Source organism: Oncorhynchus mykiss, chromosome 9, assembly GCF_057628025.1.
Source record: "Oncorhynchus mykiss isolate SJ-2025 chromosome 9, ASM5762802v1, whole genome shotgun sequence".
NCBI lineage: Eukaryota > Metazoa > Chordata > Actinopteri > Salmoniformes > Salmonidae > Oncorhynchus > Oncorhynchus mykiss.
In genome coordinates, this window is record NC_143030.1 from 83,385,500 (window position 1) to 83,411,926 (window position 26,427).

Genomic DNA, 26,427 nt, shown 5'->3' on the forward strand with positions numbered 1-26,427 from the left:
AGTTTGCTGATGACACAACGGTGGTATGCCTGATCACCGGAGACAATGAGCCTACAAGGAGAAGGTCAGTGACCTGGCAGTGTGATGCCAGGAAAATAAACTCTCTCTAAATGGTCAGTCACTACATTGGAGCCTCTTCTCTGGTCAGTAACTACATTAGAGCCTCTTCTCTGGTCAGTCACTACATTGGAGCCTCTTCTCTGGTCAGTCACTACATTAGAGCCTCTTCTCTGGTCAGTCACTACATTGGAGCCTCTTCTCTGGTCAGTCACTACATTGGAGCCTCTTCTGTGGTCAGTCACTACATTGGAGCCTCTTCTGAGGTCAGTCACTACATTAGAGCCTCTTCTCTGGTCAGTCACTAATTTGGAGCCTCTTCTCTGAATGGTCAGTCACTACCTTGGAGCCTCTTCTCTGGTCAGTCACTACATTGGAGCCTCTTCTCTGGTCAGTTACTAGATTAGAGCCTCTTCTCTCGTCAGTCACTACATTGGGGCCTCTCCTCTGGTCAGTCACTACATTGGAGCCTCTTCTCTGGTCAGTCACTACATTAGAGCCTCTTCTCTGGTCAGTCACTACATTAGAGCCTCTTCTCTGGTCAGTCACTACATTGGAGCCTCTTCTGTGGTCAGTCACTACATTGGAGCCTCTTCTGTGGTCAGTCACTACATTGGAGCCTCTTCTCTGGTCAGTCACTACATTGGAGCCTCTTCTCTGGTCAGTCACTACATTGGAGCCTCTTCTCTGGTCAGTCACTACATTGGAGCCTCTTCTGTGGTCAGTCACTACATTAGAGCCTCTTCTCTGGTCAGTCACTAATTTGCAGCCTCTTCTCTGAATGGTCAGTCACTACATTAGAGCCTCTTCTCTGGTCAGTCACTACATTGGAGCCTCTTCTCTGGTCAGTCACTACATTAGAGCCTCTTCTGTGAATGGTCAGTCACTACATTAGAGCCTCTTCTCTGAATGGTCAGTCACTACATTAGAGCCTCTTCTGTGGTCAGTCACTACATTGGAGCCTCTTCTCTGGTCAGTCACTACATTGGAGCCTCTTCTCTGGTCAGTCACTACCTTAGAGCCTCTTCTCTGGTCAGTCACTACATTGGAGCCTCTTCTCTGGTCAGTCACTACATTGGAGCCTCTTCTCTGGTCAGTCACTAATTTGCAGCCTCTTCTCTGAATGGTCAGTCACTACATTAGAGCCTCTTCTCTGGTCAGTCACTACATTGGAGCCTCTTCTCTGGTCAGTCACTACATTAGAGCCTCTTCTGTGAATGGTCAGTCACTACATTAGAGCCTCTTCTCTGAATGGTCAGTCACTACATTAGAGCCTCTTCTGTGGTCAGTCACTACATTGGAGCCTCTTCTCTGGTCAGTCACTACATTGGAGCCTCTTCTCTGGTCAGTCACTACCTTAGAGCCTCTTCTCTGGTCAGTCACTACATTGGAGCCTCTTCTCTGGTCAGTCACTACATTAGAGCCTCTTCTCTGGTCAGTCACTACATTAGAGCCTCTTCTCTGGTCAGTCACTACATTGGAGCCTCTTCTCTGGTCAGTCACTACATTGGAGCCTCTTCTCTGGTCAGTCACTACATTAGAGCCTCTTCTCTGGTCAGTCACTACCTTGGAGCCTCTTCTCTGGTCAGTCACTAGATTGGAGCCTCTTCTCTGGTCAGTCACTACATTAGAGCCTCTTCTCTCGTCAGTAACTACATTGGGGCCTCTCCTCTGGTCAGTCACTACATTGGAGCCTCTTCTCTGGTCAGTCACTACATTAGAGCCTCTTCTCTCATCAGTCACTACATTGGAGCCTCTTCTCTGGTCAGTCACTATATTAGAGCCTCTTCTCCGGTCAGTCACTACATTGGAGCCTCTCCTCTAGTCAGTCACTATATTAGAGCCTCTTCTCCGGTCAGTCACTATATTGGAGCCTCTTCTCTGGTCAGTCACTACATTGGAGCCTCTTCTCTGGTCAGTCACTACATTAGAGCCTCTTCTCTGGTCAGTCACTACATTGGAGCCTCTTCTCTGGTCAGTCACTACATTGGAGCCTCTCCTCTAGTCAGTCACTATATTAGAGCCTCTTCTCCGGTCAGTCACTATATTGGAGCCTCTTCTCTGGTCAGTCACTACATTGGAGCCTCTTCTCTGGTCAGTCACTACATTAGAGCCTCTTCTCTGGTCAGTCACTACATTAGAGCCTCTTCTCTGAATGGTCAGTCACTACATTGGAGCCTCTTCTCTGGTCAGTCACTACATTGGAGCCTCTTCTCTGAATGGTCAGTCACTACATTGGAGCCTCTTCTGTGGTCAGTCACTACATTAGAGCCTCTTCTCTGGTCAGTCACTTATTTGGAGCCTCTTCTCTGAATGGTCAGTCACTACATTAGAGCCTCTTCTCTGGTCAGTCACTACATTGGAGCCTCTTCTCTGGTCAGTCACTACATTAGAGCCTCTTCTCTGAATGGTCAGTCACTACATTAGAGCCTCTTCTCTGAATGGTCAGTCACTACATTAGAGCCTCTTCTGTGGTCAGTCACTACATTGGAGCCTCTTCTCTGGTCAGTAACTACATTAGAGCCTCTTCTCTGGTCAGTCACTACATTGGAGCCTCTTCTCTGGTCAGTCACTACATTGGAGCCTCTTCTCTGGTCAGTCACTACATTGGAGCCTCTTCTCTGGTCAGTCACTACATTGGAGCCTCTTCTCTGAATGGTTAGTCACTACATTGGAGCCTCTTCTCTGGTCAGTCACTACATTAGAGCCTCTTCTCTGGTCAGTCACTAATTTGGAGCCTCTTCTCTGAATGGTCAGTCACTACATTAGAGCCTCTTCTCTGGTCAGTCACTACATTGGAGCCTCTTCTCTGGTCAGTCACTACCTTAGAGCCTCTTCTCTGGTCAGTCACTACATTGGAGCCTCGTCTCTGGTCAGTCACTACATTAGAGCCTCTTCTCTTGTCATTCACTACATTAGATCCTCTTCTCTGGTCAGTCACTACATTGGAGCCTCTTCTCTGGTCAGTCACTATATTGGAGCCTCTTCTCTGAATGGTCAGTCACTACATTGGAGCCTCTTCTCTGGTCAGTCACTACATTAGAGCCTCTTCTCTGGTCATTCACTAAATTGGAGCCTCTTCTCTGGTCAGTCACTACATTAGAGCCTCTTCTCTGATCAGTCACTACATTAGAGCCTCTTATCTGGTCAGTCACTACATTGGAGCCTCTTCTCTGAATGGTCAGTCACTACATTGGAGCCTCTTCTCTGGTCAGTCACTACATTAGAGCCTCTTCTCTGATCAGTCACTACATTGGGGCCTCTTCTCTGAATGGTCAGTCACTACATTAGAGCCTCTTCTCTGGTCAGTCACTACATTGGGGCCTCTTCTCTGAATGGTCAGTCACTACATTGGAGCCTCTTCTCTGAATGGTCACTACATTGGATCCTCTCCTCTGGTCAGTCACTATATTGGAGCCTCTCCTCTGGTACTGGTCCTCCATTGGAGCCTCTCCTCTGGTACTGGTCCTCCATTGCCAGGATTTAGCACCCACCTGGGTGATGCCATGGCTGCTGAAAAGCCTCCACATCTTGGCAGTGGATAGGAGCAGTCTTGTAACAGTGGTCAGGAGCAGTCCTTGAACAGTGGTCAGGAGCAGTCCCTGAACAGTGGTCAGGAGCAGCTCTGAACAGTGGTCAGGAGCAGTCCTTGAACAGTGGTCAGGAGCAGCTCTGAACAGTGGTCAGGAGCAGCTCTGAACAGTGGTCAGGAGCAGTCCTTGAAAAGTGGTCAGGAGCAGTCCCTGAACAGTGGTCAGGAGCAGTCCCTGAACAGTGGTCAGGAGCAGTCCCTGAACAGTGGTCAGGAGCAGTCCCTGAACAGTGGTCAGGAGCAGCTCTGAACAGTGGTCAGGAGCAGCTCTGAACAGGGCATGAACTTCCTCTTCTACATCTTAACAAATCATGCATTCTTTTGTGTAATACTTCCAAACAGATTATTTGAATCCGAACATTCAGCTAGCTAGCTAGCTATGAAGCCAAAACATATACTTTTCATCAGGATCCTGCAGCTCTGATAGTCAAGACCACGGGATATAGTGATAAAACCCCGGAGCAGCCAAAACACAAAACACTTATTAAAAAATGCACAAAAATCCCTAACTTACAAATAATAACATATGTACAATTTTTACACAGCTCTCTGATTATGATACACCATGGCAACCACGGAACCCAGACGAGAAAATATCCACCCATGGAGTAGTTGAGGACATCTGCACATGGAGTAGTTGAGGACATCTGTCCATGGAGTAGTTGAGGACATCTGTCCATGGAGTAGTTGAGGACATCTGTCCATGGAGTAGTTGAGGACATCTGTCCATGGAGTAGTTGAGGACATCTGTCCATGGAGTAGTTGAGGACATCTGTCCATGGAGTAGTTGAGGACATCTGTCCATGGAGTAGTTGAGGACATCTGTCCATGGAGTAGTTGAGGACATCTGCACATGGAGTAGTTGAGGACATCTGCACATGGAGTAGTTGAGGACATCTGTCCATGGAGTAGTTGAGGACATCTGTCCATGGAGTAGTTGAGGACATCTGTCCATGGAGTAGTTGAGGACATCTGCACATGGAGTAGTTGAGGACATCTGCACATGGAGTAGTTGAGGACATCTGTCCATGGAGTAGTTGAGGACATCTGTCCATGGAGTAGTTGAGGACATCTGCACATGGAGTAGTTGAGGACATCTGCACATGGAGTAGTTGAGGACATCTGTCCATGGAGTAGTTGAGGACATTTGTCGACGGAGTAGTTGAGGACATCTGCCCATTTAATTTATTCAGAATGGGATTCTAAATATCCACCCATGAAGTCATTGAGGACATCTACCCATGGAGTAGTTGAGGACATCTTCACATGGAGTAGTTGAGGAAAACTGTCCATGGAGTAGTTGAGGACAACTGTCCATGGAGTAGTTGAGGACATCTGCACATGGAGCAGTTGAGGACATCTGCCCATTTAATTTATTCAGAATGGGATTCTAAATATCCACCCATGAAGTCATTGAGGACATCTGTCCATGGAGTATTTGAGGACATTTGTCCATTTAAATGGCCTTTTTTAATGCCAGATTTATTTTTGGGCTTTAAATCCCATATATTATTATTATTATGGATAAGTGTGGTTAGTTTAACCTGAAAGTATTTAGAATTGATTGTGAAGCTCAACAAAGTCACTTGTTGATGATCTAAACATGAATTGTGAAACATGCTAATATCGGTAAGACTTGGATGTAATTTTTGCGACAAAGGCTCAAACTTTACCATTTGGAAACAACAGTGCCAGGGAAACAATTAGCTACGCGGTGTTGTCAAACGTTGTCCATAGACTCCCACAAAGGTCATGTTTTTAATGATTTTCAGCCCCTTTGATTAAACACTATTAACCAATAATGTCCTCGGTCACCTTGATCAAAAGGTGTCGTCCTGCTTGTCGTTTCATTCATAATTCATGTTGTGGGCACACCCAAAGAGTCGGGTTGTGACGCGTCTGATACCCAGTGTTTATGTCTGTCCACGCTCTGATAGGAGAGAGAGGAGAGAAAGAGAGGAGAGAGAGAGAGAGAGAGAGAGGGGGTTGCCTGCCAGGGACGGGGGTAGTGCCCGCATGTTTATAAACCACAGCTCTCGCGTCGTGGGAGTGAACACCAATTGGAGAGAGACAGACGGAGTGAGAAGAGCAGACAGACAGGGAGAGAGCGAGAGAGAGGAGACGGAGGAGGGGAAGCCGCGGTGGTGGCAGGCTAACAGGGGCTCGCGGAGGGGGAACAGCTGGTGCCCCTGCATGTGTCTCCGTCTGTCTATCTCGACGTGCACATGGACGACCACCTCAGTCTCCTTCAATCCCCACCGTCTTCCATTACCAAGACCCACCAGGACCACGCCGACCTCCGAGACCGCGACACCCTCGTAAACCACGGATACACAGAGACAGACATCGATGTGATGACGGTGGTGGCGTGTGGCGGAGACAACATGTTGGAGGAGTTGGTGACTCTACCAGGTCACCACTCTCTGGACCGGTACGAACGGAATCAACCGGACCACGAGTGCTGTGAGCGCGTAGTCGTCAACATCTCTGGGCTGCGCTTCGAGACTCAACTGAAGACCCTCTCCCAGTTCCCTGAGACCCTGCTGGGGGACCCCAAGAAGAGAATGAGGTGACTGTAGTACTTTAGTAATATTGGTTATACTGTATGTTAACTCCTAGAAGAGAATGAGATAACTTTAGTACTTCCACACAGTGGCAAGAAAAAGTATGTGAACCCTTTGGAAATACCTGGATTTCTGCATAAATTGGTCATAAACTTTTATCTGATCTTCACAATAGACAAACACAGTCTTCTTAAACTGATAACACACAAACAATGATATATTCCATGTATTTATTTAACACACCAGGTAAACATTCAAAGTGCAGGTTGGAAAAAGTATGTGAACCCTTGTATTTAATAAATGGTTGACCCTCCTTTAGCAGCAATAACCTCAAACAAATGTTTTCTGTAGTTGTGGATCAGACCTGCACAACAGTCAGGAGGAATTTTGGACCATTCCTCTTTACAAAACTGTTTCAGTTCAGCAATATTCTTTGGATGTCTTGTGTGAACCGCTCTCTTGAGGTCATCCCACAGTATCTCAATCGGGTTGAGGTCAGGACACTGCATCTCAATCGGGTTGAGGTCAGGACACTGCACCTCAATCGGGTTGAGGTCAGGACTCTGACTGTGCCACTCCAGAAGGCGTATTTTCTTCTGTTGAAGCCATTCGGTTGTTGATTTACTTCTGTGTTTTGGGTCGTTGTCCTGTTGCATCACCCAACTTCTGTTAATAAGCTTCAATTGGCAGAGAGAGAGCCTTACATTCTCCTGCAAAATGTCTTGATAAACTTGTGAATTCATTTTTCCGTCGATGATAGCAAGTTGTCCAGGCCCTGAGGCAGCAAAGCAGCCCCAAACCATGATGCTCCCTCCACCATACTTTACAGTTGGAATGAGGTTTTGATGTTGGTGTGCTGTGCCTTTTTTTTCTCCACACATGGTGTTGTGTGTTCCTTCCAAACAACTCAACTGTAGTTTCATCTGTCCACAGAATATTTTGCCAGTAGCGATGTGGAACATCCAGGTGCTCTTTTGCGAACTTCAGACATGCAGCAATGTTTTTTTTGGACAGCAGTGGCTTCTTCCGTGGTGTCCTCCCATGAACACCATTCTTGTTTAGTGTTTTACGAGATGATTTATCTTACCGCGAGTTGATGAACATCAAGGCTTTTAGAGATACTTTTGTTAACCTTTCCAGCTTTATGCAAGTCAACCATTCTTAATCTTATGTCTTCTGAGATCTCTTTTGCTCGAGGCATGGTTCACATCAGGCAATACTTCTTGTGAATAGCAAACTCAAATGTGGTGTGTGTTTTTTATAGGGCAAGGCAGCTCTAACAAACGTCTCCAATCCCATCTCATTGATTGGACTCCAGGTTAGATGATTCCTGACTCCAATTAGCTTTTGGTGAAGTCATTAGCCTAGGGGGGTTCACATACTTTTTCCAACCTACACTGTGAATATTTATGATGTATTCAATGTAGACAAGAAAAATATAATATTAGTTCTTTGTTTAAGCGCACTGTGTTTGTCTATTGTTGTGAAGATCAGATAACATTTTATGACCAACTTATGTAGAAATCCAGTTAACTCCGAAACATACTGTTTCTTCCACTGTAGATTACTATACGCTTGTAGTGGACAGTAATGTTTGACGCATACAGTTTATATGATATTATAAATACCTCCACTTGTGACTCATAATAAAACTAAGAAATTAACTTATTTATCTGACTCCATAAAGATAATTAAAATATACTTTATGAGTTGACCTTAGCGAGAATTAGTCTGAGAATTGTCTATATCAAAGGCAGATATTTAATTCACATTGTAAAACTAATGGATTCCCAGACAAGGCATAAAGCTTAAGTTACAAAGCATTGACAGACATTACAAGGCATTATTCCAAGCGTATAGATCCTAAGGTTAACATACAGGACAAAGCATGAACAAAGAGACGCTTAAGAAGCCTAGAGGTCTAGGAAATGAGAATTGATGATACAACCTTCCTCCGTGTACTGGATACAAGGATAATACGTTCAAATCCATTTGTAACATCTGAACGTGTGACCTTTGAACCCAAAACGAACCACCATTGACCAATTAAACCACACTAAGTTTACAGTAGCATAAACACTCCCAGGCCCAATGTCCACAGGGTGTCACAGTATTTAGAGGCTATATATATAAGACAGAATTCCTAAGAGGACCATTTAACCTTTTTGCATATAGAGTTCACCCTATACAGATATAAGGAACCACAGAGATCATACAACCATATACAGTTGAGATCGTAAGTTTACATTAGGTTGGAGTTAAAAAAATAAAAGTATTTTTTACCTCAAATCTGAAATCCATAATAGAAGCTAGCCAGAAGCTAGCCAGAAGCCAACCAGCAGCTAGCCAGAAGCTAACCAGAAGCTAACCAGAAGCTAGCCAGAAGCTAACCAGAAGCTAGCTAGAAGCTAACCAGAAGCTAACCAGAAGCTAGCCAGAAGCTAACCAGAAGCTAGCTAGAAGCTAACCAGAAGCTAGCTAGAAGCTAACCAGAAGCTAGCCAGAAGCTAGCCAGTTTACTGGCTAAAGTTAGTATTGAGCTAACCACGGTTTGTGCTCATCAGCTATCCTTTAGCTTGAAAAGCTATCGCCAGTTGTGTACAACGCGACTCAGACCAGAGCATACCGGACCTATTTTCTCTCCATATCCCCGGATTTCAACCGCAAGCTCTGGACATTTACACCTGGATCTTGCAGCTAGCTAGTTGCTATCCGTGTGACTATTGGCTTACGTCGGTCCCGGAGCAAACATAAATTATTCCGGAGCTAGCCAGCTGAAGAGTTCCATCAGCCACTCCTGGGCTACAACCACCTATCCGGACCCGTTTTACTGCCGATGCGGAGCCCCACCGGGCCTTCACAACTGGACTACCGACGTTATCTGCCCGAGGGAGTTATCCAACTGACCCCTCCATCATGACGTTACCTGAACGCCCATCTGCGGCCCGCTAATCGTTAGCTGTCTTCACGGCTGCTATCTGAATACGTCTATCGGACAATTTTTCTTGGGTCACTACAGCTATATCTATTTTGACAATTGGATTGGTCCCCTCTACCACACGGAACCCCACAAATCTACTGACGGAAACGCACGAGGTGGCTAAAAACAGACCTCCCATCCTCTGCCAGCTTGCTACCGATGGCCCGGCTAGCTGTCTGAATCGCCGTGACCTCAACCAACCTCACTACTCACTGGACCCTTATGATCACTCGACTAAGCATGCCTCTCCTTAATGTCATTATGCCTTGTCCATTGCTGTTCTGGTTAGTGTTTATTGGCTTATTTCACTGTAGAGCCTCAAGCCCTGCTCATTATACCTTATCCAACCTTTCAGTTCCACCACACACATAAAATACCAAATACTCCGTATATCGCATGAAATAAGATATCAGGAAATATACTTATTTTATCGCATAAAATCAGATATCAGGAAATATATAGATAAATCAGCCGGGTCACCTGTGATACAAGTCAGTATTTGATGTCCGTCCACGCCTGAGGATGTCAGGAGATTAAGTGGAATTCGACCACTAGGGGCAGCAGTGAGCGATGTTACCTTCAAGTAGGTTTCTCGAGGGAGTTGGGGATGGGCTTAAGCATCTGCCTCTGGTTGCAAGTTCGAATCCAGTCATGGAAAGGTGTCCTTGATATTTTTGTTTTAAGTCTTATCCTTTACTCTAACCACTCTGAGTTAATGTCTAACCTTGAGATTTCTGAGACAAATGTCTAACCTTAACCCTAACCTTATACTCTCTACTGGTTATTGTATTGTACTTTATGGTAACTCTAGCCTTAAGACCAGGATGAGGTACAGAAGGACATACTCTCTACTGGTTATTGTATTGTACTTTATGGTAACTCTAGCCTTAAGACCAGGATGAGGTACAGAAGGACATACTCTCTACTGGTTATTGTATTGTACTTTATGGTAACTCTAGCCTTAAGACCAGGATGAGGTACAGAAGGACATACTCTCTACTGGTTATTGTATTGTACTTTATGGTAACTCTAACCTTAAGACCAGGATGAGGTACAGAAGGACATACTCTCTACTGGTTATTGTCTTAACACGTCATGCCTACTGCTGACAATTAATCAATTAACTATCAATATATCAATTATATCTCTGTCTGCCTGTATGTCTGTCTGTCACTGTGTTTGTCTCTGCCTGCCTGCCTGCCTGCCTGCCTGCCTGTCTGTCTGTCTGTCTGTCTGTCTGTCTGTCTGTCTGTCTGTCTGTCTGTCTGTCTGTCTGTCTGTCTGTCTGTCTGTCTGTCTGCCTGCCTGTCTGCCTGTCTGCCTGTTGGTCTCCCTGTCTGCCTCTCTGTCTGTCTGCCTCTCTGTCTCTGTCTGTCTGCATGTCTATTTGTCTGTCTGTCTCTGTGTTTGTCTCTGTCTGTCTGTAAATGAAGTATTACTGCATATGTATTGGCCTCTCTCTATTCCCCCCTCTCTTTCTCCAGGTCTGTCTGTCTCTGTGTTTAAGTATTACTGCATTAAGTATTACTATCCCCCCCCTCTCTTTCTCCAGGTCTGTCTGTCTCTGTGTTTAAGTATTACTGCATTAAGTATTACTACCCCCCCCCCTCTCTTTCTCCAGGACTGTCTGTCTCTGTGTTTAAGTATTACTGCATTAAGTATTACTACCCCCCCCCTCTCTTTCTCCAGGTCTGTCTGTCTCTGTGTTTAAGTATTACTGCATTAAGTATTACTACCCCCCCCCCCCTCTCTTTCTCCAGGTCTGTCTGTCTCTGTGTTTAAGTATTACTGCATTAAGTATTACTACCCCCCCCCCCCCCTCTCTTTCTCCAGGTCTGTCTGTCTCTGTGTTTAAGTATTACTGCATTAAGTATTACTACCCCCCCCTCTCTCTTTCTCCAGGTCTGTCTGTCTCTGTGCTTAAGTATTACTGCATTTAGTATTACTACCCCCCCCTCTCTTTCTCCAGGTCTGTCTGTCTCTGTGCTTAAGTATTACTGCATTAAGTATTACTACCCCCCCCCCCCCGCCCTCTCTTTCTCCAGGTCTGTCTGTCTCTGTGTTTAAGTATTACTGCATTTAGTATTACTACCCCCCCCCCCCCCTCTTTCTCCAGGTACTTTGACCCTCTGAGGAACGAGTATTTCTTCGACAGGAACCGGCCCAGTTTCGACGCCATCCTCTACTACTACCAGTCAGGTGGGCGTATCAGGAGACCTGTCAATGTGCCCATAGACATCTTCTCTGAGGAGATCCGCTTCTACGAGCTGGGAGAAGAGGCCATGGAGAAGTTCAGAGAGGATGAGGGTTTTATTAAAGAAGAGGAGAGACCACTGCCTGACAATGAGCTGCAGAGGCAGGTATGGTTGAACACAGACAAACTCTGACAAAACACGTCAGAGTTTAAAAATGAGTTTAGAATTGTTTGTTCCATTGAACATGCCCTAACAATAACAGCATCCTTGATTTTTTTTTTAATGATACATTTACACCTTTACCAAAGAGGACCTTCTAGCGCTTCCCTTTCTTCTTCTGGTTATCCTGAGTGTCACAGTTGGTAGAGCCAGGGTTGTGGTTCTGATTCCAACGGGCGACCAGTACGTGAAAATGTATGCAGTTTCTCTGGATAAGGGTGTCTGCTACATTACGTAAATGTAAAATGTTGATGCTCCCTTGAGCAAGGAATTTAAAATACCGATGAAAACATAATAATGTCCATCATGGGTGATCTAATACAGAATATCTCTTAAAAGGTGTGGTTAATACACTATATATCCTCTTAAAGGTGTGGTTAACACAGCATATCTCATCTTAGAGGTGTGGTTAATACAGTATATCTCATCTTAAAGGTGTGGTTAATACAGTATATCTCATCTTAAAGGTGTGGTTAATACAGTATATCTCCTCTCATCTTAAAGGTGTGGTTAATACAGTATATCTCCTCTTAAAGGTGAGGTTAATACAGTGTATGTCATCTCATCTTAAAGGTGTGGTTAATACAGTATATCTCCTCTTAAAGGTGAGGTTAATACACTATATATTATCTTAAAGGTGAGGTTAATACACTATATATTATCTTAAAGGTGTGGTTAACACAGCATATCTCATCTTAGAGGTGTGGTTAATACAGTATATCTCATCTTAAAGGTGTGGTTAATACAGTATATCTCCTCTTAAAGGTGTGGTTAATACAGTATATCTCATCTTAAAGGTGTGGTTAATACAGTATATCTCCTCTTAAAGGTGTGGTTAATACAGTATATCTCCTCTCCTCTTAAAGGTGTGGTTAATACAGTATATATCGTCTTAAAGGTGTGGTTAATAAAGTATATCTCATCTTAAAGGTGTGGATAATACAGTATATCTCCTCTTAAAGGTGAGGTTAATACTGTACATCTTCTCTTAAAGGTGAGGTTAATACAGTATATCTCCTCTTAAATGTGTGGTTAATACAGTATATCTCCTCTTAAAGGTGAGGTTAATACTGTACATCTTCTCTTAAAGGTGAGATTAATACAGTATATCTCCTCTTAAAGGTGTGGTTAATACAGTATATCTCATCTCATCTTAAAGGTGTGGTTAATACAGTATATCTCATCTTAAAGGTGTGGTTAATACAGTATATCTCCTCTTAAAGGTGTGGTTAATACAGTATATCTCCTCTTAAAGGTGTGGTTAATACAGTATATCTCCTCTCCTCTTAAAGGTGTGGTTAATACAGTATATCTCGTCTTAAAGGTGAGGTTAATACTGTACATCTTCTCTTAAAGGTGAGGTTAATACAGTATATTTCCTCTTAAAGGTGTAGTTAATACAGTATATCTCCTCTTAAAGGTAAGGTTAATACTGTACATCTTCTCTTAAAGGTGAGATTAATACAGTATATCTCCTCTTAAAGGTGTGGTTAATACAGTATATCTCATCTCAAAGGTGTGGTTAATACAGTATATCTCATCTTAAAGGTGTGGTTAATACAGTATATCTCCTCTCCTCTTAATGGTGTGGTTAATACAGTATATATCCTCTTAAAGGTGTGGTTAATACAGTAAAACTCATCTTAAAAGTGAGGTTAATACAATATATCTCCTCTCCTCTTAAATGTGTGGTTAATACAGTATATGTCCTCTTAAAGGTGTGGTTAATAAAGTATATCTCATCTTAAAGGTGTGGTTAATACAGTATATATCCTCTTAAAGGTGTGGTTAATACAGTATATCTCGTCTTAAAGGTGTGGTTAATACAGAAGGTGGGGTTAATACACTATATATCCTCTTAAAGGTGTGGTTAACACAGCATATCTCATCTTAGAGGTGTGGTTAATACAGTATATCTCCTCTCCTCTTAATGATGTGGTTAATACAGTATATCTCCTCTTAAAGGTGAGGTTAATACACTATATATTATCTTAAAGGTGAGGTTAATACACTATATATTATCTTAAAGGTGTGGTTAATACAGAAGGTTAGGTTAATACACTATATATCCTCTTAAAGGTGTGGTTAACACAGCATATCTCATCTTAGAGGTGTGGTTAATACAGTATATCTCCTCTCCTCTTAAAGGTGTGGTTAATACAGTATATCTCGTCTTAAAGGTGTGGTTAATAAAGTATATCTCATCTTAAAGGTGTGGATAATACAGTATATCTCATCTTAAAGGTGTTATTAATACAGTACATCTCCTCTTAAAGTTGAGGTTAATACTGTACATCTTCTCTTAAAGGTGAGATTAATACAGTATATCTCCTCTTAAAGGTGTGGTTAATAAAGTATATCTCATCTTAAAGGTGTGGTTAATACAGTATTTCTCCTCTCCTCTTAATGGTGTGGTTAATACAGTATATATCCTCTTAAAGTTGAGGTTAACACACTATATATTATGTTAAAGGTGTGGTTAATACAGTATATATCCTCTTAAACGTGTGGTTAATACATTTTCTCCTATTAAAGGTGAGGTTAATACAGTATATCTCCTCTCCTCTTAAAGGTGAGGTTAATACAGTATTTCTCCTCTCCTCTTAAAGGTGTGGTTAATACAGTATATCTCCTCTCCTCTTAAAGGTGTGGTTAATACAGTATATCTCATCTCATCTTAAAGGTGAGGTTAATACAGTACATATCATCTTAAAGGTGTGGTTAATACAGTATATCTCCTCTCCTCTTAAAGGTGTGGTCAATACAGTATATCTCCTCTTAAAGGTGTGGTTAATACAGTATATCTCCTCTCCTCTTAAAGGTGTGGTTAATACAGTATATATCATCTTAAAGGTGTGGATAATACAGTATATCTCCTCTCCTCTTAAAGGTGTAGTTAATACAGTATATCTCATCTCATCTTAAAGGTGTGGTTAATACAGTATATCTCCTCTTAGAAGTGTGGTTAATACAGTATATCTACTCATCTTATAGGTGTGGTTAATACAGTATATATCCTCTTAAAGGTGTGGTTAATTCAGTATATCTCATCTCATCTTAAAGGTGTGGTTAATACAGTATATCTCATCTCATCTTAAAGGTGTGGTTAATACAGTATATCTCGTCTTAAAGGTGAGGTTACTACAGTATATCTCCTCTCCTCTTAAGGGTGTGGTTAATACAGTATATCTCGTCTTAAAGGTGTGGTTAATACAGTATATCTCATCTTAAAGGTGTGGTTAATACAGTATATCTCCTCTTAAAGGTGAGGTTAATACAGTATATCTCCTCTCCTCTTAAAGGTGTGGTTAATACAGTATATCTCCTCTTAAAGGTGTGGTTAATACAGTATATCTCATCTTAAAGGTGTGGTTAATACAGTATATATCCTCGTAAAGGTGTGGGTAATACAGTATATCTCATCTTAAAGGTGTGGTTAATACAGTATATCTCCTCTTAAAGGTGAGTTTAATACAGTATATCACCTCTCCTCTTAAAGGTGTGGTTAATACAGTATATCTCATCTCATCTTAAAGGTGTGGTTAATACAGTATATCTCATCTCATCTTAAAGGTGTGGTTAATACAATATATCTCGTCTTAAAGGTGAGGTTAATACAGTATATATCCTCTCCTCTTAAAGGTGTGGTTAACACAGCATATCTCATCTTAGAGGTGTGGTTAATACAGTATATATCCTCTCCTCTTAAAGGTGTGGTTAATACAGTATATCTCATCTCATCTTAAAGGTGTGGTTAATACAGTATATATCCTATCCTCTTAAAGGTGTGGTTAATACAGTATATCTCCTCTCCTCTTAAAGGTGTGGTTAATACAGTATATCTCATTTCATCTTAAAGGTGTGGTTAATACAGTATATCTACTCTCATCTTAAAGGTGTGGTTAATTCAGTATATCTCGTCTCCTCTTAAAGGTGTGGTTAATACAGTATATCTCATCTCATCTTAAAGGTGTGGTTAATACAGTATATCTAATCTCATCTTAAAGGTGTGCTTAATACAGCATATCTCATCTTAGAGGTGTGGTTAATACAGTATATCTCCTCTCCTCTTAAAGGTGTGGTTAATACAGTATATATCCTCTTAAAGGTGTGGTTAATACAGTATATCTAATCTCATCTTAAAGGTGTAGTTAATACAGTATATCTAATCTCATCTTAAAGGTGCTGTTAATAGAGTATATCTCATCGTAAAGGTGTGGTTAATACAGTATATCTCATCTCATCTTAAAGGTGTGGTTAATACAGTATATCTCCTCTTAAAGGTGTGGTTAATACAGTATATCTAATATCATCTTAAAGGTGTGGTTAATACAGTATATATCCTCTTAAAGGTGTGGTTAATACAGTATATCTAATCTCATTTTAAAGGTGTGGTTAATACAGTATATCTAATCTCATCTTAAATGTGTGCTTAATACAGCATATCTCATCTTAGAGGTGTGGTTAATACAGTATATCTCCTCTCCTCTTGAAGGTGTGGTTAATACAGTATATATCCTCTTAAAGGTGTGGTTAATACAGTATATCTAATCTCATCTTAAAGGTGCTGTTAATAGAGTATATCTCATCTTAAAGGTGTGGTTAATACAGTATATCTAATATCATCTTAAAAGTGTGGTTAATACAGTATATATCCTCTTAAAGGTGTGGTTAATACAGTATATCTAATCTCATCTTAAAGGTGCTGTTAATAGAGTATATCTCATCATAAAGGTGTGGTTAATACAGTATATCTCCTCTTAAAGGTGTGGTTAATACAGTATATCTCCTCTTAAAGGTGTGGTTAATACAGTATATCTCCTCTTAAAGGTGTGGTTGCTGTTTGAGTACCCTGAGAGCAGTGGTCCGGCTCGGGGGATAGCCATCGTATCCGTGCTCGTCATCCTCATCTCCATCGTCATCTTCTGCCTGGAGACGTTACCGGAGTTCAGGGAGGACCACAAGGAGCCCGTCCCTCTGGCTCCCGTTATTAACGGCACCGAGCCGTACTTCTCCTCTCCGTTCTCCGACCCGTTCTTCGTGGTGGAGACGCTGTGCATCATCTGGTTCTCCTTCGAGCTGCTGGTCCGGTTCTTCGCCTGTCCATCCAAGGCCACCTTCTCTAGGAACATCATGAACATTATAGATATCGTTGCTATCATACCCTACTTCATTACGCTGGGCACGGAACTGGCAGAGCAGCAGGGGAACGGGCAGCAAGCCATGTCCCTCGCCATCCTCAGGGTCATCAGGCTGGTCAGGGTGTTCAGGATCTTCAAGCTGTCCAGACACTCCAAGGTATCTATGTAGTACCATCTCTATATAGCACAAACCTCCAAAGATGTGTTCGATGTTCACTGTTGCCATCGCTTTCCCTCTCACTGTCTGTTTGTGTGTGTACTGTCAAGCTGAAGCTGCGTTAAACCAAACCAATTGCCCTAATACAATAAACCAAAAGAAATCCTAGCCACCTTGCTGTCCCCAGTCCACCTGGCTGTGCTGCTGCTCCAGTTTCAACTGTTCTGCCTGTGATTATTATTATCTGACCATGCTGGTCATTTATGAACATTTGGACATCTTGGCCATGTTCTGTTATAATCTCCACCCGGCACAGCCAGAAGAGGACCTGCCACCCCTCATAGCCTGGTTCCTCTCTAGGTTTCTTCCTAGGTTTTGGCCTTTCTAGGGAGTTTTTCCTAGCCACCGTGCTTCTACACCTGCATTGCTTGCTGTTTGGGATTTTAGGCTGGGTTTCTGTACAGCACTTTGAGATATCAGCTGATGTAAGAAAGGCTATACAATACATTTGATTTGATTTAATTAGAGTTAACTCTGTCTATCTATGGTAGGTCTGAACTCTCTCTGTCTATCTATGGTAGGTCTGAACTCTCTCTGTCTATCTATGGTAGGTCTGAACTCTCTCTGTCTATCTATGGTAGGTCTGAACTCTCTCTGTCTATCTATGGTAGGTCTGAACTCTCTCTGTATATCTATGGTAGGTTTGAACTCTCTCTTTCTATCTATGGTAGGGGCTCCAGATCCTGGGCCAGACCCTGAAGGCCAGCATGCGGGAGCTGGGTCTGCTCATCTTCTTCCTCTTCATCGGAGTCATCCTCTTCTCCAGTGCCGTCTACTTCGCCGAAGCCGACGATCCAGACTCCAGCTTTAGCTCCATCCCTGATGCCTTCTGGTGGGCCGTGGTCACCATGACTACTGTCGGCTATGGAGACATGCACCCGATAACCATCGGCGGGAAGATCGTGGGCTCTCTCTGCGCCATCGCTGGCGTGCTGACCATCGCCCTGCCCGTCCCCGTCATCGTGTCCAACTTCAACTACTTCTACCACCGGGAGACGGAGGGTGAGGAGCAAGCGCAGTACCTCCACGTGGGCAGCTGTCAGCCGCTGGCGGCCGAGACGGAGGAGGATGGGGAGGTGAGGAAGAGGAGCAGCTCTTCGTCGCTCAGTAAGAGTGAGTACCTGGTGATAGAGGAACACAGAGGAATGAACAGCAGCACCTTCAAACAGCAGCAGAACTTCCCCACGGCAACCACCGCTACCACGACGACAACCGTGACACAAAACAACACGGTGAACAGCGTCAGCATCAACAAGAAGATATTCACTGACGTGTAGTCTATGGGCGTCATAACGGACCCATGGATTAATGCTTTAATAACAGATGTGGTTGAATGAGGAGAGACACATCACCACCATGAACCTCTAGCCGACCATATCTAATGGGGATATATACACTACATGAACAAAAGTATGTGGACACCTGCTTGTTCAATATCTCATGCCAAAATCATGGGGATTGAATATGGAGTTGGTCCCCCGTTTTGCTGCTATTACACAGCCTCCGTTCTTCTGGGAAGGCTTTCCACTAGATGTTGGAACATTGCTGCTATAACAGCCTCCGTTCTTCTGGGAAGGCTTTCCACTAGATGTTGGAACATTGCTGCTATAACAGCCTCCACTCTTCTGGGAAGGCTTTCCACTAGATGTTGGAACATTGCTGCTATAACAGCCTCCACTCTTCTAGGAAGGCTTTCCACTAGATGTTGAAACATTGTTGCGTGGACTTGCTTCCATTCAGCCAAATGAGCATTAGTGAGGTTGGGCACTGATGTTGGGTGATTAGGCCTGACTCGCAGTCGGCATTCCAATTCATCCCAAAGGTGTTCGATGGGGTTGAGGACAGGGCTCTGTGCAGGCCAGTCAAGTTCTTCCACACCGATCAAGACAAACCATTTCCTTATGGACCTTGCTTTGTCCACAGGGGCATTGTCATGCTGAAACAGGAAAGGCCCTTCCCCAAACTGTTGCCACAAATTTAGAAGCACAGAACCGTCTAGAATGTCATTGTATGCTGTAGATTTTCCTTCACTTGAACTAATGGGCCTAGCCCGAACCATGAAAAACAGCCCCAGACCATTATTCCTCCTCAACCAAACTTTAAAGTTGGCACAATGCATTGTGGCAAGTAGCGTTCTCCTGGCATCCACCAAACCCAGATTCGTCCATCGGACTCCCAGATAGTGAAGCGTAAATCATGACTCCAGAGATCGCCTTCCCACTGCTCCAGAGTCCAATGGCGGTGAGCTTTACACCACTCCATCCGACGCTTGGCATTGCTCATGGTGATCTTAGGCTTGTGTGCGGCTGCTCGGCCTTGGAAAACCATTTCATGAACATCCCGACGAACAGTTAACGTTGCTTTCAGAGGCAATTTGGAACACGGTATGGCGTGTTGCACCCGAGGACAGACGATTATTACACGCTACGTAGTTCAGTATTCGGTGGTCCCGTTCTGTGAGCATGTGTGGTCTATCACTTCGCGGGTGAGCCGCTGTTGCTCCTAGACTTTTTCACTTCACAATAACAGCACTTACAGTTGACCGGGGAGGCTCTAGCAGGGCAGAAATTGGACACTTGTTGGAAAGGTGGCATCCTATGACAGTGCCACTTTGAAAGTCATTGAGCTCTTCAGTAAGTCCATTCTACTGCCAATGTTTGTCTGTGGAGATTGCATGGCTGTGTGCTCGAAATTATGCATCTGTCAGCAACGAGTGTGGATAAATAGCCTAATCCACTAATTTGAAGAGGTGTCCACATACATTTGTAAAAATGGTGTACCATGATGATATAGACATTCCACAGGGCTGTACTCTGTTATAACACGGCAATGTCTGGATGAAGGAGAGAGCGATAGAGACATATAAAACACCAGAGACTTTAAGTCTTCAGCTGATTCTAACATCAGTGTTTTTTGTATTCAGGATAAATAGGGATCCTACATCAGAGTGTTTTATATTCAGGATAAATAGGGATCCTACATCAGATTGTTAAACAGTCACCACTTTCCGGCCTCCACCCAGTACCCTGCCCTGAACCTTAGTTACCACTAGCCAGCCTCCACCCAGTACCCTGCCCTGAACCCTAGTCATTGTTTCTAGCTACCCTCCACCCAGTACCCTGCCTTGAACCTTAGTCACTGTTTCTAGCTACTCTCCACTCAGTACCCTGCCCTGAACCTTAGTTACCACTAGCCAGCCTCCACCCAGTACCCTGCCCTGAACCCTAGTCACTGTTTCTAGCTACCCTACACCCTGCCCTGAACCCTAGTCACTGTTTCTAGCTACTCTACACCCAGTACCCTGCCCTGAACCTTAGTCACTGTCACTAGTCGGCCTCCACCCAGCACCCTGCCCTGAACCTTAATCACTGTTACTAGTTGGCCTCCACCCACTATCCTGCCCTGAAACTTAGTCACTGTCACTAGTCGGCCTCCACCCAGCACCCTGCCCTGAACCTTAGTCACTGTCACTATCCAGCCTCCACCCAGCACCCTGCCCTGAACCTTAGTCACTGTTTCTAGCTACTCTACACCCAGTACCCTGCCCTGAACCTTAGTCACTGTTACTAGCTACCCTCCACCCAGCACCCTGCCCTGAACCTTAGTCACTGTTTCTAGCTACCCTCCACCCAGCACCCTGCCGTGAACCTTAGTCACTGTCACTATCCAGCCTCCACCCAGTACCCTGCCCTGAACCTTAGTCACTGTTACTAGTCGGCCTCCTGTCACGATTCTTCAAAATCGAACCCAGAAGCAGACCAGGACAAGGAGAGTAGGAAGAAGGTGAGTATTTATTTACAAGTGAATGTGAATGGGTAGATATATCCAGGTGGTGTAGCGGGTAGCGGTGGTGAGTTGATGGGAGTAAATAGGTGGATCCAATGGGGAAGCGGAATCCTCTGACGACCAGGCGGGAATGGGGTAAATGATCCGGGTGAGTAACTGAAGACAGAACAAACAGAGGTAAGTTCAAGGCAAGCAATACGTAACAAACAACAAAACAAATTCTATCCAACTTGAGGCTGATACTCTGGCACAACATACTGTTCATGGCTAACAATCCGGCAGGGAATGGATGTCAGGTCAGAGCTTTTGAAGGGGAGCGGTGATGATCAGGACAGGTGTGCAGATTACTGATGGGATACAGGTGCGGGTGAACGTCGATCTCCCAACAAGCTAATTCGCCCGGCAACCAGACAGGGTGCGTTCCAGGACACCGGAAACACACTCCAGGACAGAAACACAGGCAAACACAGACTCAGGAAGCGGGATTCGTGACAGTACCCCCCCCTCCGACAAACGCCACCGGGCGGACTACCTGGAGCGCCAGGGTGCAGGCGGTAGAAGTCATGAAGCAGGTCGTCATCAAGGATCTGACGCCGAGGAATCCAACTCCTCTCCTCTGGACCATATCCTTCCCAATCCACGAGATATTGGAACCCTCGACCCCGCCGTCTGGAGTCCATGATGCGGCGCACCGTGTAGACAGGACCACCTCCGATCGTCCGAGGAGGAGGAGGACGAGGAGGAGGGGGCAACAGAGGACTGAGGTGAACCGGCTTGAGGCAGGAGACATGAAAGGTGGGGTGTACTCGAAGCGTTGCCGGCAATTTGAGTCGGACCACAGCAGGATTAATGATTCTCTCCACCACGAACGGACCAATGAACTTTGGTGACAGTTTCCTCGACTCAGTCCGTAGAGGAAGATCCCGTGTAGCCAACCACACCTTATCTCCGATGGTATAAGCAGGAGCAGGAATACGGCGATGATTCGCCTGGATCTGATACCGGTCAGAAACTCTAAGGAGAACCTTCCTGGCCCGATGCCAGGTCCGGTGGCAACGACGAATGTGGGCCTGGACAGAAGGGACCGAAAGATCCCTCTCCTGAGAAGGAAACAAGGGAGGTTGGTATCCGTACAGGCATTGGAAGGGGGACATCCCAGTGGCAGATGAAGGAAGGGTATTATGGGCATACTCGACCCAGGGTAATTGAGATGACCAAGAGGTGGGATCAGAGGAGACAAGACAACGCAGCGTGGACTCTATCTTCTGGTTGGCTCTCTCCGCCTGACCATTAGATTGGGGGTGAAATCCAGATGTGAGACTGACTGGACCCTGAACACCTCCCTAACCAGGATCTCGGACATCTCAGTGGCAGAAGGCAGCTTGGAGAGGGGAACAAAGTGGGCAAACTTGCTGAATCTATCCACAATGGTCAGAATAACCGTGTTACCAACAGAAGAGGGCAACCCCGTGACAAAATCCAGGGCCAGATGCGACCAAGGTCGTCGGGGAATAGGTAGGGGGTGAAGAAGCCCAGAGCTGGCCCGATTGGTACTCTTATTCTGCGCACAAACAGGACAAGCGGCAACAAACCTCCGGGTATCTTCTCCCATGGCAGGCCACCAAAATTGTCTGCGCAGTAGCGCCATAGTCCGAGCAACACCAGGGTGACAAGCTATCTTGCTGGCGTGGGACCACTGAAGGACAGCAGAACGAACCGACTCAGGCACGAACAACCGACCGGGTGGACCGTTACCGGGCCCGGGCTGTGTCCGAAGAGCCGCCATCACCTCCTCCTCAATCCTCCATGTAACGGCTCCCACGACAACGTTCTGGGGAAGAATCGTCTCAGTCTTGGCCTCACTCTCCTCCGTCTTGGAGAACATCCGGGACAGGGCGTCCGCCTTCCCGTTCTTCGACCCAGGTCGGAACGTCAGGGAAAAATTGAAGCGTCCAAAAAACAAAGCCCACCGGGCCTGACGAGAGTTGAGACGTTTAGCCGATTGCACGTAAGCCAGATTCTTGTGGTCAGTCCAGACCACAAACGGTTGCTCCGCTCCCGCCAACCAGTGACGCCACTCCTCCAAGGCAAGCTTCACAGCGAGAAGCTCCCGGTTACCCACATCGTAGTTTCTTTCAGCTGGAGAAAGACGACAAGAGCAGAAGGCGCAGGGATGGAGTTTACCGTCAGTGGAGCTACGCTGGGACAGGATGGCGCCCACCCCCACATCAGACGCATCCACCGCCACAACGAACTGACGGGAAGTGTCAGGTTGAGAGAGAATTGGGGCGTTGGTGAATCGGCTCTTCAAATCTAGAAATGCTCGGTCTGCCTCAGGAGACCAACAGAATTTTCTGGTGCAAGACGTCAGTACAGTTAAAGGGGCGGCCACCCGGCTGTAATCACGAATAAACCTCCAATAAAAATTTGCAAACCCCAGGAATCTCTGGAGCTGCAATCTCGAACCGGGCTGGACCCAATCCCGAACCGCCCGAACCTTCTCTTGGTCCATCTTGATCTCTCCCCTGGAGATGATGTAACCGAGGAAGGGCGTCGTGTGGGCGTGAAAATCACACTTCTCAGCCTTCACGAACAGACGGTTCTCCAATAACCGCTGCAGGACCTGCTTGACATGTTGAACGTGGCTAGAAAGCTCCTTCGAGAAGATGAGGATATCATCCAGGTAAACGAACACAAAAATACCAATCATATCTCTCAGAACGTCATTCCCCATACTTTGGAACACAGCAGGAGTGTTGGTCAGTCCAAACGGCATCACCTGGTACTCAAAATGTCCCATCGGAGTATTGAACCCAGTCAACCACTCGTCCCCCTCTTTGATCCGAACCAAATGATAAGCATTACGTAAATCAAGCTTCGTAAAAACCGTAGCACCCTGTAAAGAATCGAAAGCCGAGCTCATCAAGGGCAGGGGATACTTGTTCTTGACCGTAATATCATTCAAACCCCGATAATCAATACACGGTCGAAGAGTGCCATCCTTCTTGCTCACAAAAAAAAATCCTGCTCCCAGAGGTGATGACGAGGGCCGAATGAGACTTGCAGCTAGAGACTCCTTGATGTAGGTCTCCAAGGCCTCACGTTCAGGTCGAGAGATACTGTATAACCGTCCTTTGGGAAAGGTGGCTCCAGGAAACAGATTAATCGCACAGTCATAAGGTCGGTGGGGAGGAAGGGACTGAGCCTTCTGTTTACTGAATACTTCACCCAACTCGTGATATGTTTCTGGAACCAGGGACAAATCAGGAGGAGCAGAGTCACTGACCTGACTGGAAATGGCAGGAGAACAGGCAGTCCTAAGACAGTTAGCATGACAATCAATGTTCCGACTAGTTACCTTACCCGTCACCCAATCAAACGAGGGATTGTGTTCCTTCAGCCAGGGGTAACCAAGAACCAGAGGAACATGGGGCGAGGACAGAATGAAGGAGATAAAGAAGGAGATAAACTCTGAATGATTACGGTTCAGTCCTCATAGGGATCCGTGCCAGACTACTGCCGTTCAGAGTGGTTGCTTCAATGGCTTCCGGCAATTGCTCCTTGGAAAGCCCCAGCTGTTCCACCAAGTCAGCATCAATAAAGCTGCCATCGGGACCTGAATCGATAAAAGCGTTCATCTCTAAGCTCTGATCCTTATTCATAAGGGTCGCAGGAAAACGGGGTCTGACAGGATTCTTGAGAGGTTGAATCTGGCTCGCTAAAATTCCTCCCAAAACTAGCGAGTCGGGCAGTTTACCGAGCGCTGTGGACAAGCGGAGATGTAATGTCCTGAGCTACCACAGTAGAGACAGCTGTTGGTCTCACGTCTACGTTGGCGCTCCTCCTTAGTTAGCCCGTGTCGCCCCACTTGCATTGGTTCAGGCTCTGGTGGCAAGACCCCTCCACTAATCCCGTGTGGGGAATAACGATCAATACGTTCTGGTTCACTTCCTGAACCGAATGGTAACCGAGTTGCTGATTGATTGGATGGGACCCACTGCTTCTCCCTCCTTCTCTCTCGGACTCTATTATCTACCCAAATAGATAAAGTGACCAAGCTGTCTAGGTCACTAGGCTCTGGATAGGATATCAGCTCGTCCTTGAGTTGCTCCGACAACCCCTGGTAAAAAGTCGCTTGTAGTGACTCCTCATTCCAACCACTCTCCACAGACAATGTCCTGAACTCGATCATAAAGTCTGCCACACTGCGAGCTCCTTGGCGAAGAGTGAACAAACGTTTAGCTGCGTCCTTACCTCGGACTGGATGGTCAAAAAGCCTTCTCATCTCTCCCGTGAATTCCTGGTATGAAGCCATGCAGGTCCCCTGTCGTTCCCAAACGGCTGAAGCCCAATCCAGAGCTCTTCCACGCAGCAGTTCAATAACAAAGGCTATCCTAGCCTTGTCAGTGGCGTAAGAATGGGGCTGCAGATCAAACACTAACCCACACTGCATAAGAAACGAACGGCATCTTCCCAAATTCCCTTCATATTTATCAGGCGTCGGTACCTTGGGTTCACGGAAGGAAACCGCATCAGGCACGGCAGGTGAGATGGGTGAAACAGGTGGTGAATGAATCGCCAGCAAACTGAGCTGATCCTGGATCTGTGTCAAACTAGCAGATAATTTCTGGATTGTAACCGCTATCTCCTGTAGCGCCGTCTTGTGTTGTCCCACTGTCTTCCCCTGCTGGGTAATGGCATGGCAAACGGAATCCAGGTCCGCTGGGTTCATTCTTGGCCGGATCGTTCTGTCACGATTCTTCAAAATCGAACCCAGAAGCAGACCAGGACAAGGAGAGTAGGAAGAAGGTGAGTATTTATTTACAAGTGAATGTGAATGGGTAGATATATCCAGGTGGTGTAGCGGGTAGTGGTGGTGAGTTGATGGGAGTAAATAGGTGGATCCAATGGGGAAGCGGAATCCTCTGACGACCAGGCGGGAATGGGGTAAATGATCCGGGTGAGTAACTGAAGACAGAACAAACAGAGGTAAGTTCAAGGCAAGCAATACGTAACAAACAACAAAACAAATTCTATCCAAGGCTGATACTCTGGCACAACATACTGTTCATGGCTAACGATCCGGCAGGGAATGGATGTCAGGTCAGAGCTTTTGAAGGGGAGAGGTGATGATCAGGACAGGTGTGCAGATTACTGATGGGATACAGGTGCGGGTGAACATCGATCTCCCAACAAGCTAATTCGCCCGGCAACCAGACAGGGTGCGTTCCAGGACACCGGAAACACACTCCAGGACAGAAACACAGGCAAACACAGACTCAGGAAGCGGGATTCGTGACACCTCCAGCCAACACCCTACCCTGAACCTTAGTCACTGTTACTAGCTACCCTCCACCCAGCACCCTGCCCTGAACCTTAGTCACTGTTACTAGTCGGCCTCCACCCAGCACCCTACCCTGAACCTTAGTCACTGTTGCTAGCTACCCTCCACCCAGCAACCTGCCCTGAACCTTAGTCACTGTTACTAGTCGGCCTCCACCCAGTACCCTGCCCTGAACCTTAGTCACTGTTACTAGCTACCCTCCACCCAGCACCCTGCCCTGAACCTTAGTCACTGTTACTAGTCGGCCTCCACCCAGCACCCTGCCCTGAACCTTAGAGCCTGCTGCCCTGTGTACATGGATCCGTTGAACACTCGTCACTTTATTAATGTTT

General features: G+C 45.5%; 1 protein-coding gene and 1 long non-coding RNA gene across 2 annotated transcripts; one reads left to right on the top strand and one right to left on the bottom strand.

Annotated features, from left to right (window-relative positions):
• Positions 1-5,805: 5,805 nt before the first annotated feature.
• On the top strand, positions 5,806-21,397 carry LOC110515359 (potassium voltage-gated channel subfamily A member 3). Its single transcript, XM_036989116.2, has 4 exons — positions 5,806-6,218; positions 11,310-11,553; positions 16,438-16,905; positions 17,637-21,397. Exons 1-4 carry the CDS (start codon positions 5,875-5,877, stop codon positions 18,240-18,242), a joined length of 1,662 nt encoding a protein of 553 aa, XP_036845011.2. The 5' UTR covers positions 5,806-5,874; the 3' UTR covers positions 18,243-21,397.
• Positions 21,398-25,550: 4,153 nt separating this feature from the next.
• Positions 25,551-26,106, bottom strand: LOC149981361 (uncharacterized). Its single transcript, XR_016483468.1, has 2 exons — positions 25,817-26,106; positions 25,551-25,719 (listed from the first exon to the last, which is right to left on the bottom strand). It is a non-coding gene; the product is annotated as an uncharacterized LOC149981361 (long non-coding RNA).
• Positions 26,107-26,427: the final 321 nt, after the last annotated feature.

Excerpts from the sequence above, each read along its gene's own strand:
- LOC110515359 (XM_036989116.2), top strand. The coding sequence starts at position 5,875 with ATGGACGACCACCTCAGTCTCCTTCAATCCCCACCGTCTTCCATTACC. Across the intron at positions 6,219-11,309 it reads GACCCCAAGAAGAGAATGAG|GTACTTTGACCCTCTGAGGA; the intron begins GTGACTGTAGTA and ends CTCTTTCTCCAG. Across the intron at positions 11,554-16,437 it reads ACAATGAGCTGCAGAGGCAG|GTGTGGTTGCTGTTTGAGTA; the intron begins GTATGGTTGAAC and ends CTCCTCTTAAAG.